The sequence below is a fragment of the Cyprinodon variegatus genome, unplaced genomic scaffold, assembly GCF_000732505.1.
Source record: "Cyprinodon variegatus isolate N-32 unplaced genomic scaffold, C_variegatus-1.0 Scaffold1207, whole genome shotgun sequence".
In the NCBI taxonomy this organism is placed as follows: Eukaryota; Metazoa; Chordata; class Actinopteri; order Cyprinodontiformes; family Cyprinodontidae; genus Cyprinodon; species Cyprinodon variegatus.
This window is the reverse complement of record NW_015151660.1, coordinates 62,667-74,716: the sequence shown is the minus strand read 5'-3', so window position 1 is coordinate 74,716 and position 12,050 is coordinate 62,667. Positions and strand designations below refer to the sequence as shown.

The 12,050-nt window shown below is 34.6% G+C and overlaps 1 protein-coding gene across 1 annotated transcript in view; it reads left to right on the top strand.

Moving 5' to 3' along the window:
* The window catches only part of slc4a11 (solute carrier family 4, sodium borate transporter, member 11), a 143,165-nt gene extending 135,938 nt beyond the window's left edge, over window positions 1–7,227 (top strand). The window contains exons 18-19 of the mRNA XM_015401306.1: window positions 2,130–2,299; window positions 6,870–7,227. Coding sequence (XP_015256792.1) covers window positions 2,130–2,299; window positions 6,870–6,936 — 237 coding nt within the window. The 3' untranslated portion in view covers window positions 6,937–7,227. The remainder of the gene's footprint in view (window positions 1–2,129; window positions 2,300–6,869) is intronic.
* Window positions 7,228–12,050: the final 4,823 nt, after the last annotated feature.

The window sequence follows — 12,050 nt, the reverse complement described above, 5'->3', positions numbered from 1 at the left end:
TAAGAATTATAGAGGAAGAGATAACCACCTGTTTAATGTTCATTTGTTTGGTTGTTTTTACTTATTAGCTTTTTTAGTTGTTAATCAGGTGAGATAAAAACAACAACAATAATAATAATCACTGTCATCATAATAATCATATGTATGATGAGATTATGCGTTTGGAAAGGATTTTGATTGAATTATGTCCCTGTTTTAGATTAGTGTCAGATTGAGAGGAGAGGAAGATGATTAGAAGACTGATAGAAGATTGAATGAGAGCGGAAGAAAACAGCAACACTGATGGAAAGATCAGTTAAAGAGGAGAAAAATCTGCTTAGAAGAGTAAAACAGAGAGCTGGCAGAAGTCAGCTACAAGGAAAAAAAGATAGAAAGGGAAGAAGACGTAGAAGACTGAATTACCATATGGCACTAATAAACACTATCCATAGATTCATTTTATCAATCTTAGGGAATAGGAGAGGCACTTCCCTGGATTTAACACTTTTTTTTGTTTTTGTTTAGATATTAATGAAGATCTAAAAAGGGATGAAAGCTTCACTGTCCCTGTTTCCTATTTAAATTTTCTGAGCTGGAAATGTCCCCAGATTGGATTTCAGGAATCTGGTCACTTTGGATAAGAAACCTTTAACCTTTGGTAGGACAATAGCCAATAGTTAGTAGACATGAGGGAACTCATTTATAAGGACTATTTGGTCATATTTTAGCAATCCAATGTAATTACAGTATAAGGACACATATGAACATTAACATCTGGTTAGAGTCTAAAACCTTATTAAAGTAAAGTGTGCCTTAACTTTAAAAAAAAAGGCAGCTTAAAACATGTTAGCAATGGGTTAGGTTCCATGCAATTGCTATTGGCTTCTATTGGCTTCCTTCACTTAACAGTAAATTGCATGACATGATGAAATGGTAGAACTGTAAATATACAGTCATATGTTCTCTATATTGTCCTTAGGTGTGAGTGTGTGTGTGAATGGTTGTTTGTCCTGTGTGTCTCTGTGTTGCCCTGCGATGGACTGGCAACCTGTCCAGGGTGTACCCCGCCTCTCGCCCATTGACTGCTGGAGATAGGCACCAGCACCCTTCGCGACCCCAATTGGGAGAAGCGTGTAAGATAATGGATGGATGGATGGATGTTTATATTACTGTTTTTATGTATTTCTTTACATGAAAATGAAATTATCTAGAGAGCTGTTCTTACCAAAATTTCTTTCTGTTTACACAAAATGACAAAATAAATCTGTATAAATCTGTCTAATGATTAGAAATCACCAATATCCAACTTGTTTAGCTGGAAACAAAATCAGTCCACCAATGTCCAAAATTATTATCATGGGTTATGGCACAACACAAGAGACCAGAATTACAAGATCCAGTTTGGACAAAGTTTTATAATCTGGGGAAATAATCTCCAAATGATCAGAAGTCAGCAAGACAGTCTGGCTGAATCCAAATGCAGCAAATCGGTAAGCATTCTGAAGCCAATGCCATCGCTGTCCAAATAGAGCTGCCAGTAAGGAAGGACACAGGATTAGGGAGCAGGTAGTTAGCATAGGGACTTAAAGACGTTCCTATCCTGCAAATAGGAGCCGTTTGATTTCCCACAATCCTTTGCATGACAGGATGTATAGACACAGCACATCTCGTGGACTTAAACCAAATTACAAAATTTCTTCACATTTACTCTGTGTAACACATGCTTATATCCACACCTTCATATATTTTGGGTGTTATAATGGAAAGATTCAGCCATTTACTATATTTGTGTAACTTTTTTGTGTAATGTTTTTGAAGTTATCCTTCCAAAAGGCTGTAGTCCCAACTTGAAGGGAAGAGAAACAATTTGATGAATTCAGAATCAGGCTCTGAATGATGCGTTGTCGTGAAAATTGTTAAGCAAATGTCCTTTTACTTTTAAAAGAAAAGCTTTTTCATGAGATTTTTAGGCTACTGAAAGCTGATATAAGTTGTCATCTGAAACTTAAAGTCCAAATCTTAGAGGTGTGTAGGCTGTCCACTGCCTGTAATCATTTTTCAAAGGCCGCAAGAGACCTGAGGACAGCAAAGAAATGGAGCCACAGGGGAGATTGTATTTTAATCTGCTTTTATCCTCTCACCTCCTGCAGACATCTTACCCACCTACCCACTACATTCGCAAAGTGCCCCAGAGGAAGATCCACTACTTCACCTTCCTGCAGATGATGCAGCTGCTGGTGCTGTGCACATTTGGCATGTACCCGATACCGTACATGAAAATGATCTTCCCTCTGGTTATGATCCTCTTAATCCCCATCAGGTAAGATGTGGTAACTTTGAAAATAATTTTCTCAGTCTTGACAATTGGCTGTGCTTTTCTTCCCTTTTATATGTGAGGCCATTTAATGTTTTGGGTTTATCCTTGAATTGATCAAAATGATATTTTGTGAAGGTGAAGTGTTAGGATATGAAGAATTGCATGCCTCTCTCTAAACAGGAGGGTATTTTGTTTCTAAATTTGAAATAATAGCTTTCTGCAGCATACTTTTGTTTTTGTTTTTTAAGTTCACTTTTGTAATAAACTGATTTCCAATCATACTAAGACCAGCATCTGTCTAACTTGCTGTCTGTTTGGCTTTTATGTTGAGCCTGCATGTTGTTTTAAAAAAAGTAAAATTAAATGTTCCCCTGCTTCAGGAGGAGGAAGATAGCTTACGTTTCTTTCCCTGTTATGTCACAGAGTTGGCTGGCTTTTTTTCTGAGGATTAGGCATAGAGTGGCATCAGAAAACTAAAAAAAAAAAATGCTTGCCAAAATAATTGGAAAGTATGTTTTGCTCTTGTCAGTTTGAGCTGCTCCAAGCATTCAGGATCCAGAGGAATGGTTTAAACTCCAATCCTCGTGTGAACCTTAAGATGCACCCCTTGCCCTGAACACCTGAATAAAATGCCCAAACTGCTTCACTAGCTCAGTCAGGTATGCAGAGCTGCTCTAATAAGCTCATACTAGAGTCAGGTGTGTTGAAGCAGAGAGCGGCAGGACTGGAGTTTGAGACCACTGTTGTAGACAGAAGTGAATCGTAGCATGAAATTAATTAGTGTTAACATTCAGTCACTGTGGCAATAAATCAGCAGCATTTAAATGAATGAGGATCATAGGTAGTATGTACATAAGGCTTCAAAAAAATGACACTGCAGAATTTCTTGATTTCTGCTAACAGTGCTAACACATACTGATACTAGCAGTTGTGTTTAAACACATGCAAACTACTCTCCATGCACATTGTGAATGTTTTATGAATGCAGGTTCAATATTATATGGCACACGTTATTTCACAACCATCATTTCCTGCTCGTCTGCTCTCTCTTGGTTTTTATTTTCCTGCTTGCTTTTTATTTTCCTTTTCGTGTAGACCTGTTTCTGTCTCTCATGTCACCTTTTGTCACTTTGAGAGGGGAACCAACCCCCGAGAAAGTAAACTGCCTATTATTGGCTACTTTTCAGGAGATCCCGCCTCTTTAGACAGTACTATTTTTGTTTTAGTTAAACCCATATGGCTCATTTACACTACACTCTGATACCGATCTGTGTTGAGTTCTCACCAAGCTTGGATCAGTTAACCGAGCTCGGTTCCTTACGACCGTTTACACACCACGCTAGCACAGTTCCTCGCCTCCTAGTGACGATCTACAGTATTACTGCTTGGATTGAAGGAGGGAATCAAGCAAATGAAAATGGCCTGTAACATTCAGGAAGTTATGTTTGGTTGTTATTGTGATATTTTGTTGTTTGGGGAGAGTCAGGCGAAGAAGGCAGCCTTTGGTAACTTTGCTTGACAGAGTGGGCTTTTGGCAAGAATGTAGTGTTGAGAAGATTTTGATTGTTGTTTACACTTCTTCTGTTTTATGGCAGTTGGCAAGCAGCTTACTGATGTACATTACTACCAACTACTGGAAGCTGACTGTAAGGAGATGAAGCGCTCTGCTCATGCATTCTTTGTTATCAGAGATCAGAGCCACAACTGAACCGTGACGAGCCCTACTGTTCAACTAGTACTAGGTTTACCGCGGTTTGGTTGTTTCTGGCACAGTCCAGTTCCATTTACACTGAGCAGTTATCTTAGTTAGCATGCTTGGACCGTATTCAGCATGGTTTCAAGAAGATAGTGTAAATAGGGTTTTAGTTGCAGCTCTTACTGTTCCCGGCTAATTACCAGGGGTGAGAATAAGCCAAAAAGCTCCGGTACTGAAAAAAAGCAGCCTTCCCATGAGAAAAGGTTCTCTTGTTGGGGTGGGGGTTAGGTTTAGGACTAAACTGTGAATGGATTTAGGTTCGGTTTAGATATGTGTTGGTTATGGTGAGGGTTAGGGTAGGGGTCTGGGTTAGGCCATAGAATTGAATGTTCTATGAATAGATATCAATGGAAAGGCCCTACAAGGGTATTGTTGCATGACGTGTGTGTACGTGTAGATATATAGTTTATATTGGTCTAAATCTGAAAAAGGGTCTATTGTCACCCTTTAGGAATGTTGTGTAGCTTATTTGTTGTGCCTTTTCTTCTGAAGGCACATTATGGCAATGTGTTAGTGTTGGAGATGTTCAGTTGCAATATTTCTGTCTGCCTACAATGCAATACTCATTCCTTATTAAATGACCCATAGGATATTAAATCATTGCTTTTCATGTGTTGATCAATTTATATTACATTAGAATGACATTATTATTAATTTCAAGCAAAGTCTACATTATTAATAATTGATTTAGCAGCTTGGTAGGTTGTATATAAAACTTTTAATTATCAGAGCTGGATTTACGCCTTAGACCATGTTCAGGGTTTCTTCTTTTTTATTTTAGAATAAAACTTTTTCCTAACTTACATTTCTTGTTTAATTCTCTAATTTTCAAAAACTTTTCAGATATTTTAAATGCAAAACTTTGACCTTTCACAGCTTGGATGGTAGTCCTGTTTGTAATGTTTCCCTGATCTCTAGCATCAGTTTTTATGTTCATACATTTAGCAGCTTTATTTCTATATGGTATAACTTAGAACAGCACTATCTTAAAATCTGTGAAAATCTTATACTTACCAAGGATTACCAAAGAAAGAATTATTATAATATATTTTGATTCTTATAGAATAACTTACGAAATTTGCCAAAAGTATCTTAGTGAAAAAGGAAAATGCTGTTTTGGCACCTAAGTCCTTAACATTTTTCCTAGCTCTTTTTTAAAGGTATAATAATTTGAACATATATACTTTCAGTAAATCATTTTTAAAATGTAACCCACTTTTTGGTGCAGTTTAATTTACTTTAATTTTAAATCAGTTAATTATATATTATATATATTCAACTCAGTGTGATGAGCTGATAAAGCAAAGATAAAGCATGCAATTTAGATATAAAGATCTAAATCATTCATTCATTAACCATTATCAGAATTCGTCAGAAATTCAAAAGACCCTTTTTCCCCTTTCAGTTTTACCACGAAACTTATCAAGACCTAGAAATTGGCTAAAGAAAATTCCAAGCAAGTATAGGAATAGGAGTACTTCAATGTATTACTTTCAGTTTCAGCTTATTTTATTTAAATAGTTCAAAGCTAGTAAACATTTTCTGCCTATATAAAAGCCAAATCCTATTTATTTCCAAATACAGAGAGAATGTAGGGATTGGTTAGGGAATATGGTACAACCATCTACCTTGACAAACCCTTAATGTTCTATTATACCTGTATGACTCAGTATATTTTTATCTTTTCTGATTGTTATTAATGTAATTTTCTTCAGTTAAAGATTCAGCTGTTTATCATTGAGTGCTTATGTTTTGCTATAATTTGCGTTTTTGTTTTAAAAATCTTGCCATATCTGGTCCATTTTTTGTGTTCATTATTTCTAGAAAGTATTGAGGTAGTTTGGTAACCATTTATTGTGTATTTTAATCTATACTGTAGATCAGTGCAAGTATATTTTCCTCTAGTTTCTCATTGTACTCTGCCTCCCTGTTTTGCTATCCTCCACAGTCTAACCATTTCTTCACTCTCTCTGTGCTCCATGTCCTGTTCGCTTTGCTTGAGATCGACCTGGTTATTATCTGCTTAAGTATTAAACATCACCTTACTCTTCCGCTGACTGCATTTTAGTCCTACAGTGTGCAGAACCTATAACACATGACACAAAATAATGTTTTCCATTTCAGTCACATCAAGCAGCAAATTTCTCTTGGCTGTATGTAAATGTAACAATTAAAATGTGTTGTTCTATGTGTGTCTGTATTAATATACTGCTTATGTCTAATAATTAACACTTGAAACATTAACTATAAAAACAATAATGGTTCCTATTAAGGGAAAATATTTTTTTCAAAAGCAAATTTCTTCTTATCATAAAACCTGAAAGAAACTAATATCTCCATTGATAATATCCAAATGCCATTGCTTAAACATAAATAGCAACCGTCTGGAATACATTAAACTGTCTAGAGTACTTTTACTTAAAACCAGCTTCCTTATTATTTTGTAAAATTACTCAGGATGGAGTCAAACATGTCACTCAAGTAAAAGTAACAATATTTTTTTAAGCCCAAGTGAAAATAAATATGCACCAAAAGTGGATCTATATTTTTGTTAACATTTTGCTTAAGTAACTGACAATAAGTGTAACTAGTTACTACCCACCCCTGGTGGAGCGGACTCACAAACCAAAAGTAGCTTAAATTCAATATATGATTATGTATGAAACAGAAATCTATTAGTGGATGTGCTGAACATTGAGATTCTGTTAGCTTCATATATGATACAGGAAAATGTTTTTAAAATATATTTATAATTGTATTATATGACTGATGTAGGATATTTAAAAAAAATGTTGTCTGTTCTGTTTTTTTTTTTAGGAACAACGTGCTTCCTCATATCATTGAGGCCAAATACCTGGACATCATGGATGCCCAACACATGTAGCTTCAAAAGGATTCAAGCTCTGGATCATCAAAGAGTCCCTGTAAGGAGGAGAAAAATGGAAATAAAAAACAAAGAATTAAAAAAAAAATTCTTATTTTTTGATGCAAAACTATAATGAGCGCAAATATGAGAAATCCCGACTGTTTAGATTTTTGTATCCAGGAAGTACATTCTGCCAGGTGAAGCACTGAAAAAACATGGGAAGTCAAGGAAGGACGACAACTGAGAGTTTTCATCAATATATCCCGGAATAGAACTAAAACGTCTCTGTGAAAAAGTCCTCCTTGAAAACAAAAGAAAACGGACTGTTCCTGTCTCGCCTCTGTTTCACCATGTCTGATTGTGCAGTGCCATAAAAGTCTTTGTCCTCGTATCACAACTCACCTTTTTATGGTAACACTTCACAATACCTTTTTTGCAGTGTGCAACGTACGTGTTGGCAGGTGCTCCAAGTATTTCCGATACTGTGTGATTTAATAATACAAAATGCTGCAAGGGTACACTATGTTGTACCAAGAAAGGGGTAATGGCACAATGTAATTATAAACCTGATCTATCTTTTGACACGTTTGCACTTATATTGTTTTTACACAGTTATGGGTGCATCTCAATGCATTAAATATGAAAAAAGTTGATTTATTTTATTAGATCTGTTAAACATATTATATATAAACTCATAACAATGTTTGTTGTTATGGCTTAAAACTAATAAAAACTTATATTTAATTTTTATTTTTAAACAATTTCACATAAACGAATTATAATGTATATTTTCAATAGAGACATATTCTAATTCAACCTCTATAATAATGGGGAGGTTTGCTGATTTAAGAGCTCAGGAAAATTGAGTATAAAAAGAGAGACCACAGATAGATATATCATTGAATTAAATTTTTAACTTTTTGATTACATTCTAATATGTTGAGATGCACCTAGATATGGGTAACTTTTACCCACTTACACTGTGTTGAGAAGTAACTAAAAACTTTGAACGGGTCAGTTTAGAGCACTGCATTATGGCCACTGTAAAGTTTGCTTTTTTTTCCTCGCCATTGTGCAGCGTTCCAGCATTTAGATTTCTGCACCTTTTTTAGCCGTTTGCTGTGAATGACACTTGTGCACATGTTTCGTTTCCATGTCATTCCAACAAGTGTCCATATTGTATAAGGAGGAGATTAGAGAGTTTGTATTGTGTCATTAACACAGTACTTTTCTGCCAGCTCTTTAGAAGATGTATTTTTAAAGGTGGATTCCATCTTTAGATGAGCAAATAAAAACATTCCACGGGTATATATTATTTCTAATCACTTAGAATGACAGCACAAGCCAAAAACATATAGTAATGTCTTTATCTAAAAACATATATATATATATGTATATGTGTATATATATATATATATATATATATATATATATATATATATATATATNGAGCAAATAAAAACATTCCACGGGTATATATTATTTCTAATCACTTAGAATGACAGCACAAGCCAAAAACATATAGTAATGTCTTTATCTAAAAATATATATATATATATATATATATATATATATATATATATATATATATATATATATATATATATATATATATGATGGCAATATACAAAATATTATAGGTCAATTTTAATAAAAATAGAATATTTATTTGTCGTAATGATAGTTTATCTTTTTTGGGAAATGAAAGTTTTTGTCTCTTTACCCTGATCTGAGAACAGTGTGTTTTCCGTTTCTTCTGTCCATTCCACTGCCTGTTTCATACAGCTCTGCCACAGTGTTTACATATCAAAGTCCCGTCCAGCTTCATGTTATCAGCTGACATATAGCTCAGCTTCAAAGCTTGGATAGACATAAGGTTAAAGGTCGGAAGATACAACAAAACAGCAACAAAAGATCTGGACTAAGCTAACCTATCTCTTTCTTTTTTTGTTTTCAAGTACAAATAGGGTATTTTGGAACAACTTGTTTTCATTTTTTGTTTTTTAGTAGATCAGTGCTTGCAAATGTTCTCGTATATTAATGCAGGAATACAGAGAGCTATATCTTATCTACAGTTCAAATGATAAATAAAAAAAATATATATATATATACCTAAGCACTGGTTTGCTTAAAGCATGTCTCATCTGGGTTTTTTAAATCGAAATGTTGTATTCAAGAGAAAATAGTAGCAAGTCGAACAGTAAAAGTCACATGAATATAAATGCAATGCTTGATATTCAGCAATACTTTCTATTAAAACAAAAAAAAAAACACACAAAAAAAAAAAAACAAGTTCACCGTTGGGAAATTTAGGATTCCCAAGACAGGTGGGCCCGACTCTGAAGCAATGACAGCCCAGCTGTATTTTTAAAGCAGCACCTTTTCAGTCCCGATTCGCTGATTTCACACATCAAGGAGCAAAAAAAAGTTTGCCCGTCAAAAGAAGCAGCTGCGTTTCTTCGGGTTTTATTACAGTTTGGTTGCGGTATTTCAATGGCAGCTCCCTCATGCAGTTCTGTTCAACTTTGTCCTACAAATGCAAGAAAGATGTCCAATTGAAGCAGATGTCTCATGCTGAGATTGCAAGGCGTGAAAGCAAATCTGGGATGCATTTGCATAATCCTCGGACTAAGCCTTAAGACTGTGCTGATGAAAGAAGAAAGATTGTGGGCGATAAAGTATATGTTCAGTTTGCATAGTTCAGTTTTTATCAAACATACATTATAATCCATTGCAATATATTAGTTTCTAAACTTGGACTGAGACCAGAGATCAAACGATTCTTCTTCTAACGTGGCAGTATTGTTGTTGTTCCTTGATATCCTCACTGTTCTGGTGATTTTTGGAATAGCAGCAAACTTCTCTCAGAGGACTTGTTACTAGATTTGGAGTGAAAGAAACTCTCCTTGTGAAACCCTGAACCGCCCCTGTCCTCCTGATGGAAATGGCGTAACTGTGGTCTTCTGTTTCGTTCTATTCTGTTCATTCTTTTCCTGATTTCGTATAACCTACCTTTTCTAATCATGAATGTATGGTGTGTGGTTTTTTATATAGCATACTAATTTAGGTGTCAAACAGAATCTGTAATTTTGTCAAAAAGATCAGCTATATTTGTAAGCTGTAATATGTAAAAACTGAGAAAAAAATGATAATCAAACAGAATGTGTTGGTTTACTATAGTATATATATATAACTGTATACCGAAAAAGAGAAACTCAAGCTGTTTGCCAAATAAAAGTAGTAGTGATGTTAATATTTGCATTGATGTCTTCACTGTTTTAAAACCACTTTTTTATAAATGATTTGTTTATCCAATCATTTTTGTAATGGTATATTCTTTACACCATATCATTAAATAGTTGATCTATTTAAGTTTCTTTTTATTTTTTTCTTAAGGATCTAAAACATGTTTTGAGTTGCTTCAACAATTTCAGATTTTGCACATATTTTATATACTTTTATTTCACAGTTTTTAAGTCTTCACTGCATATGCACAATGTGAGAATGTGATGAAAACAAGCCTCGGAATGACTGAGGTGTCTCCAAACTTTTGAATGTTAGTGGTCAGGTGTAAAAATGATTTGTAAACCAATTTAGACTTAGACTTATACAACTTTTATTGTCGTTTTGTATACACTCTGTGTATACAAAACAACATTTTGTTTTGTATAGCTTTCAGACAGTAAATGAGCAGCAGCTTAGCAGTGAAATGAACCTTTCCATTTCATAAAGTGCAGCAGTGATCAAATGCAAACGATGTGGGAGAAAAAAAACATGGTGCAAAACGCATTGATATGGGAGTTCAGAGCATTGCAAGACAAATATATATATGGTGCAAATATGCAGTTGAAAAAAATGTTTTTTTTTATTTTTACTTGATTTCACCAACTCCTGTCTAAAAGCAATTGTAGAAGCAGAAAGGCTTTATAACAGTTATTAATGTATTTCCTTCTCCACCCTCTTGTCAATATTTTAAGGATATTTTTTCTTTATTCTTTTTTTTTTATGTAAAAAACAATCCACTGGACTTTGTTTTCCAAGTTTGAAGACATTTCGCTTCCCATCCAGGAAGTTTTTTCCATTCAAAATGTCTGGATTAGCGCTGAGTTCCAGACTTTAAAGCATAGCCCAACAAAGCCTTGTTATGGCTTAGAAAACATGCAAATTGAACCATTTTTTTAAAGGTCTTTTGACTTAAATATTAATTTAGTTGTATTTCAAAAAGATCTTTCTCTCCCTTTAGTCTTGCCAAGCTTTGTAGTTCATTACTAAGACTATATGGCCTTTTTCCAATAGCAAACCTGTCATTCACCACCCATGGTATCCATGTACAAAATTAAAAAAATTAATCTCATCCAAACACCTGCAAAAGGGCAGCCCGTCCTCTCTAGGTTAGAGGAGAGTTCCTCCCTCAAGATTAGGGTTTGTTTTTTTCCATTTAACGGTCTATGTTCCCTACCCTCACCTATGATCATGTAATCTGGATCATGACCAAACAAACGAGGTCCTGGATACAAGCGGCTGAAATGAGCTTCATCTGCAGGTAGAGGGGCACTTCTGGAGATGCTGCCCCCTCAACCTGGTCCCAGATATACTTTTAAACCTCCATTTTTTTTTCCACCATCCTTTGCCCCACTCCCTTATTCTGCACTCTTCCTTTCAGTTAATCATATGAGAATAAAAATGTCTGTTCTGGGTTATAATCTTGCTTAAAAACCAACAACTGCTTTCCATTTATTGTCCACTCATCCCAAATAAAAAGTGCTAACTTAAAAAATTTAATTTCCCTCTGAAATCAATAAATTATTTCTGAATTTATTTGAAATCAAAGGGACAGCATAAAACAATGCAGTACCTCATATATTTTTTACAGTAAAACTGACACCACTTAGAGAAGTTTCTCCATATAATTAGCTAGTAATCATTCCCAGCCCCACTGTAGATACAAATCTTTGAGGTGCTGTACATCATAAATGTTATTTCCTATGTGTCTATTAACCAAGATATTGCATTTACAGCATAAAATAAATGTTTTTCACCTCATGTGAAAATAAAGACTGTTAAGAACCAAAAGACAAACAACGTCTTTAAAAGAATTCACAGATTTAAAGTAAAATGTCAGCCTAACTGCA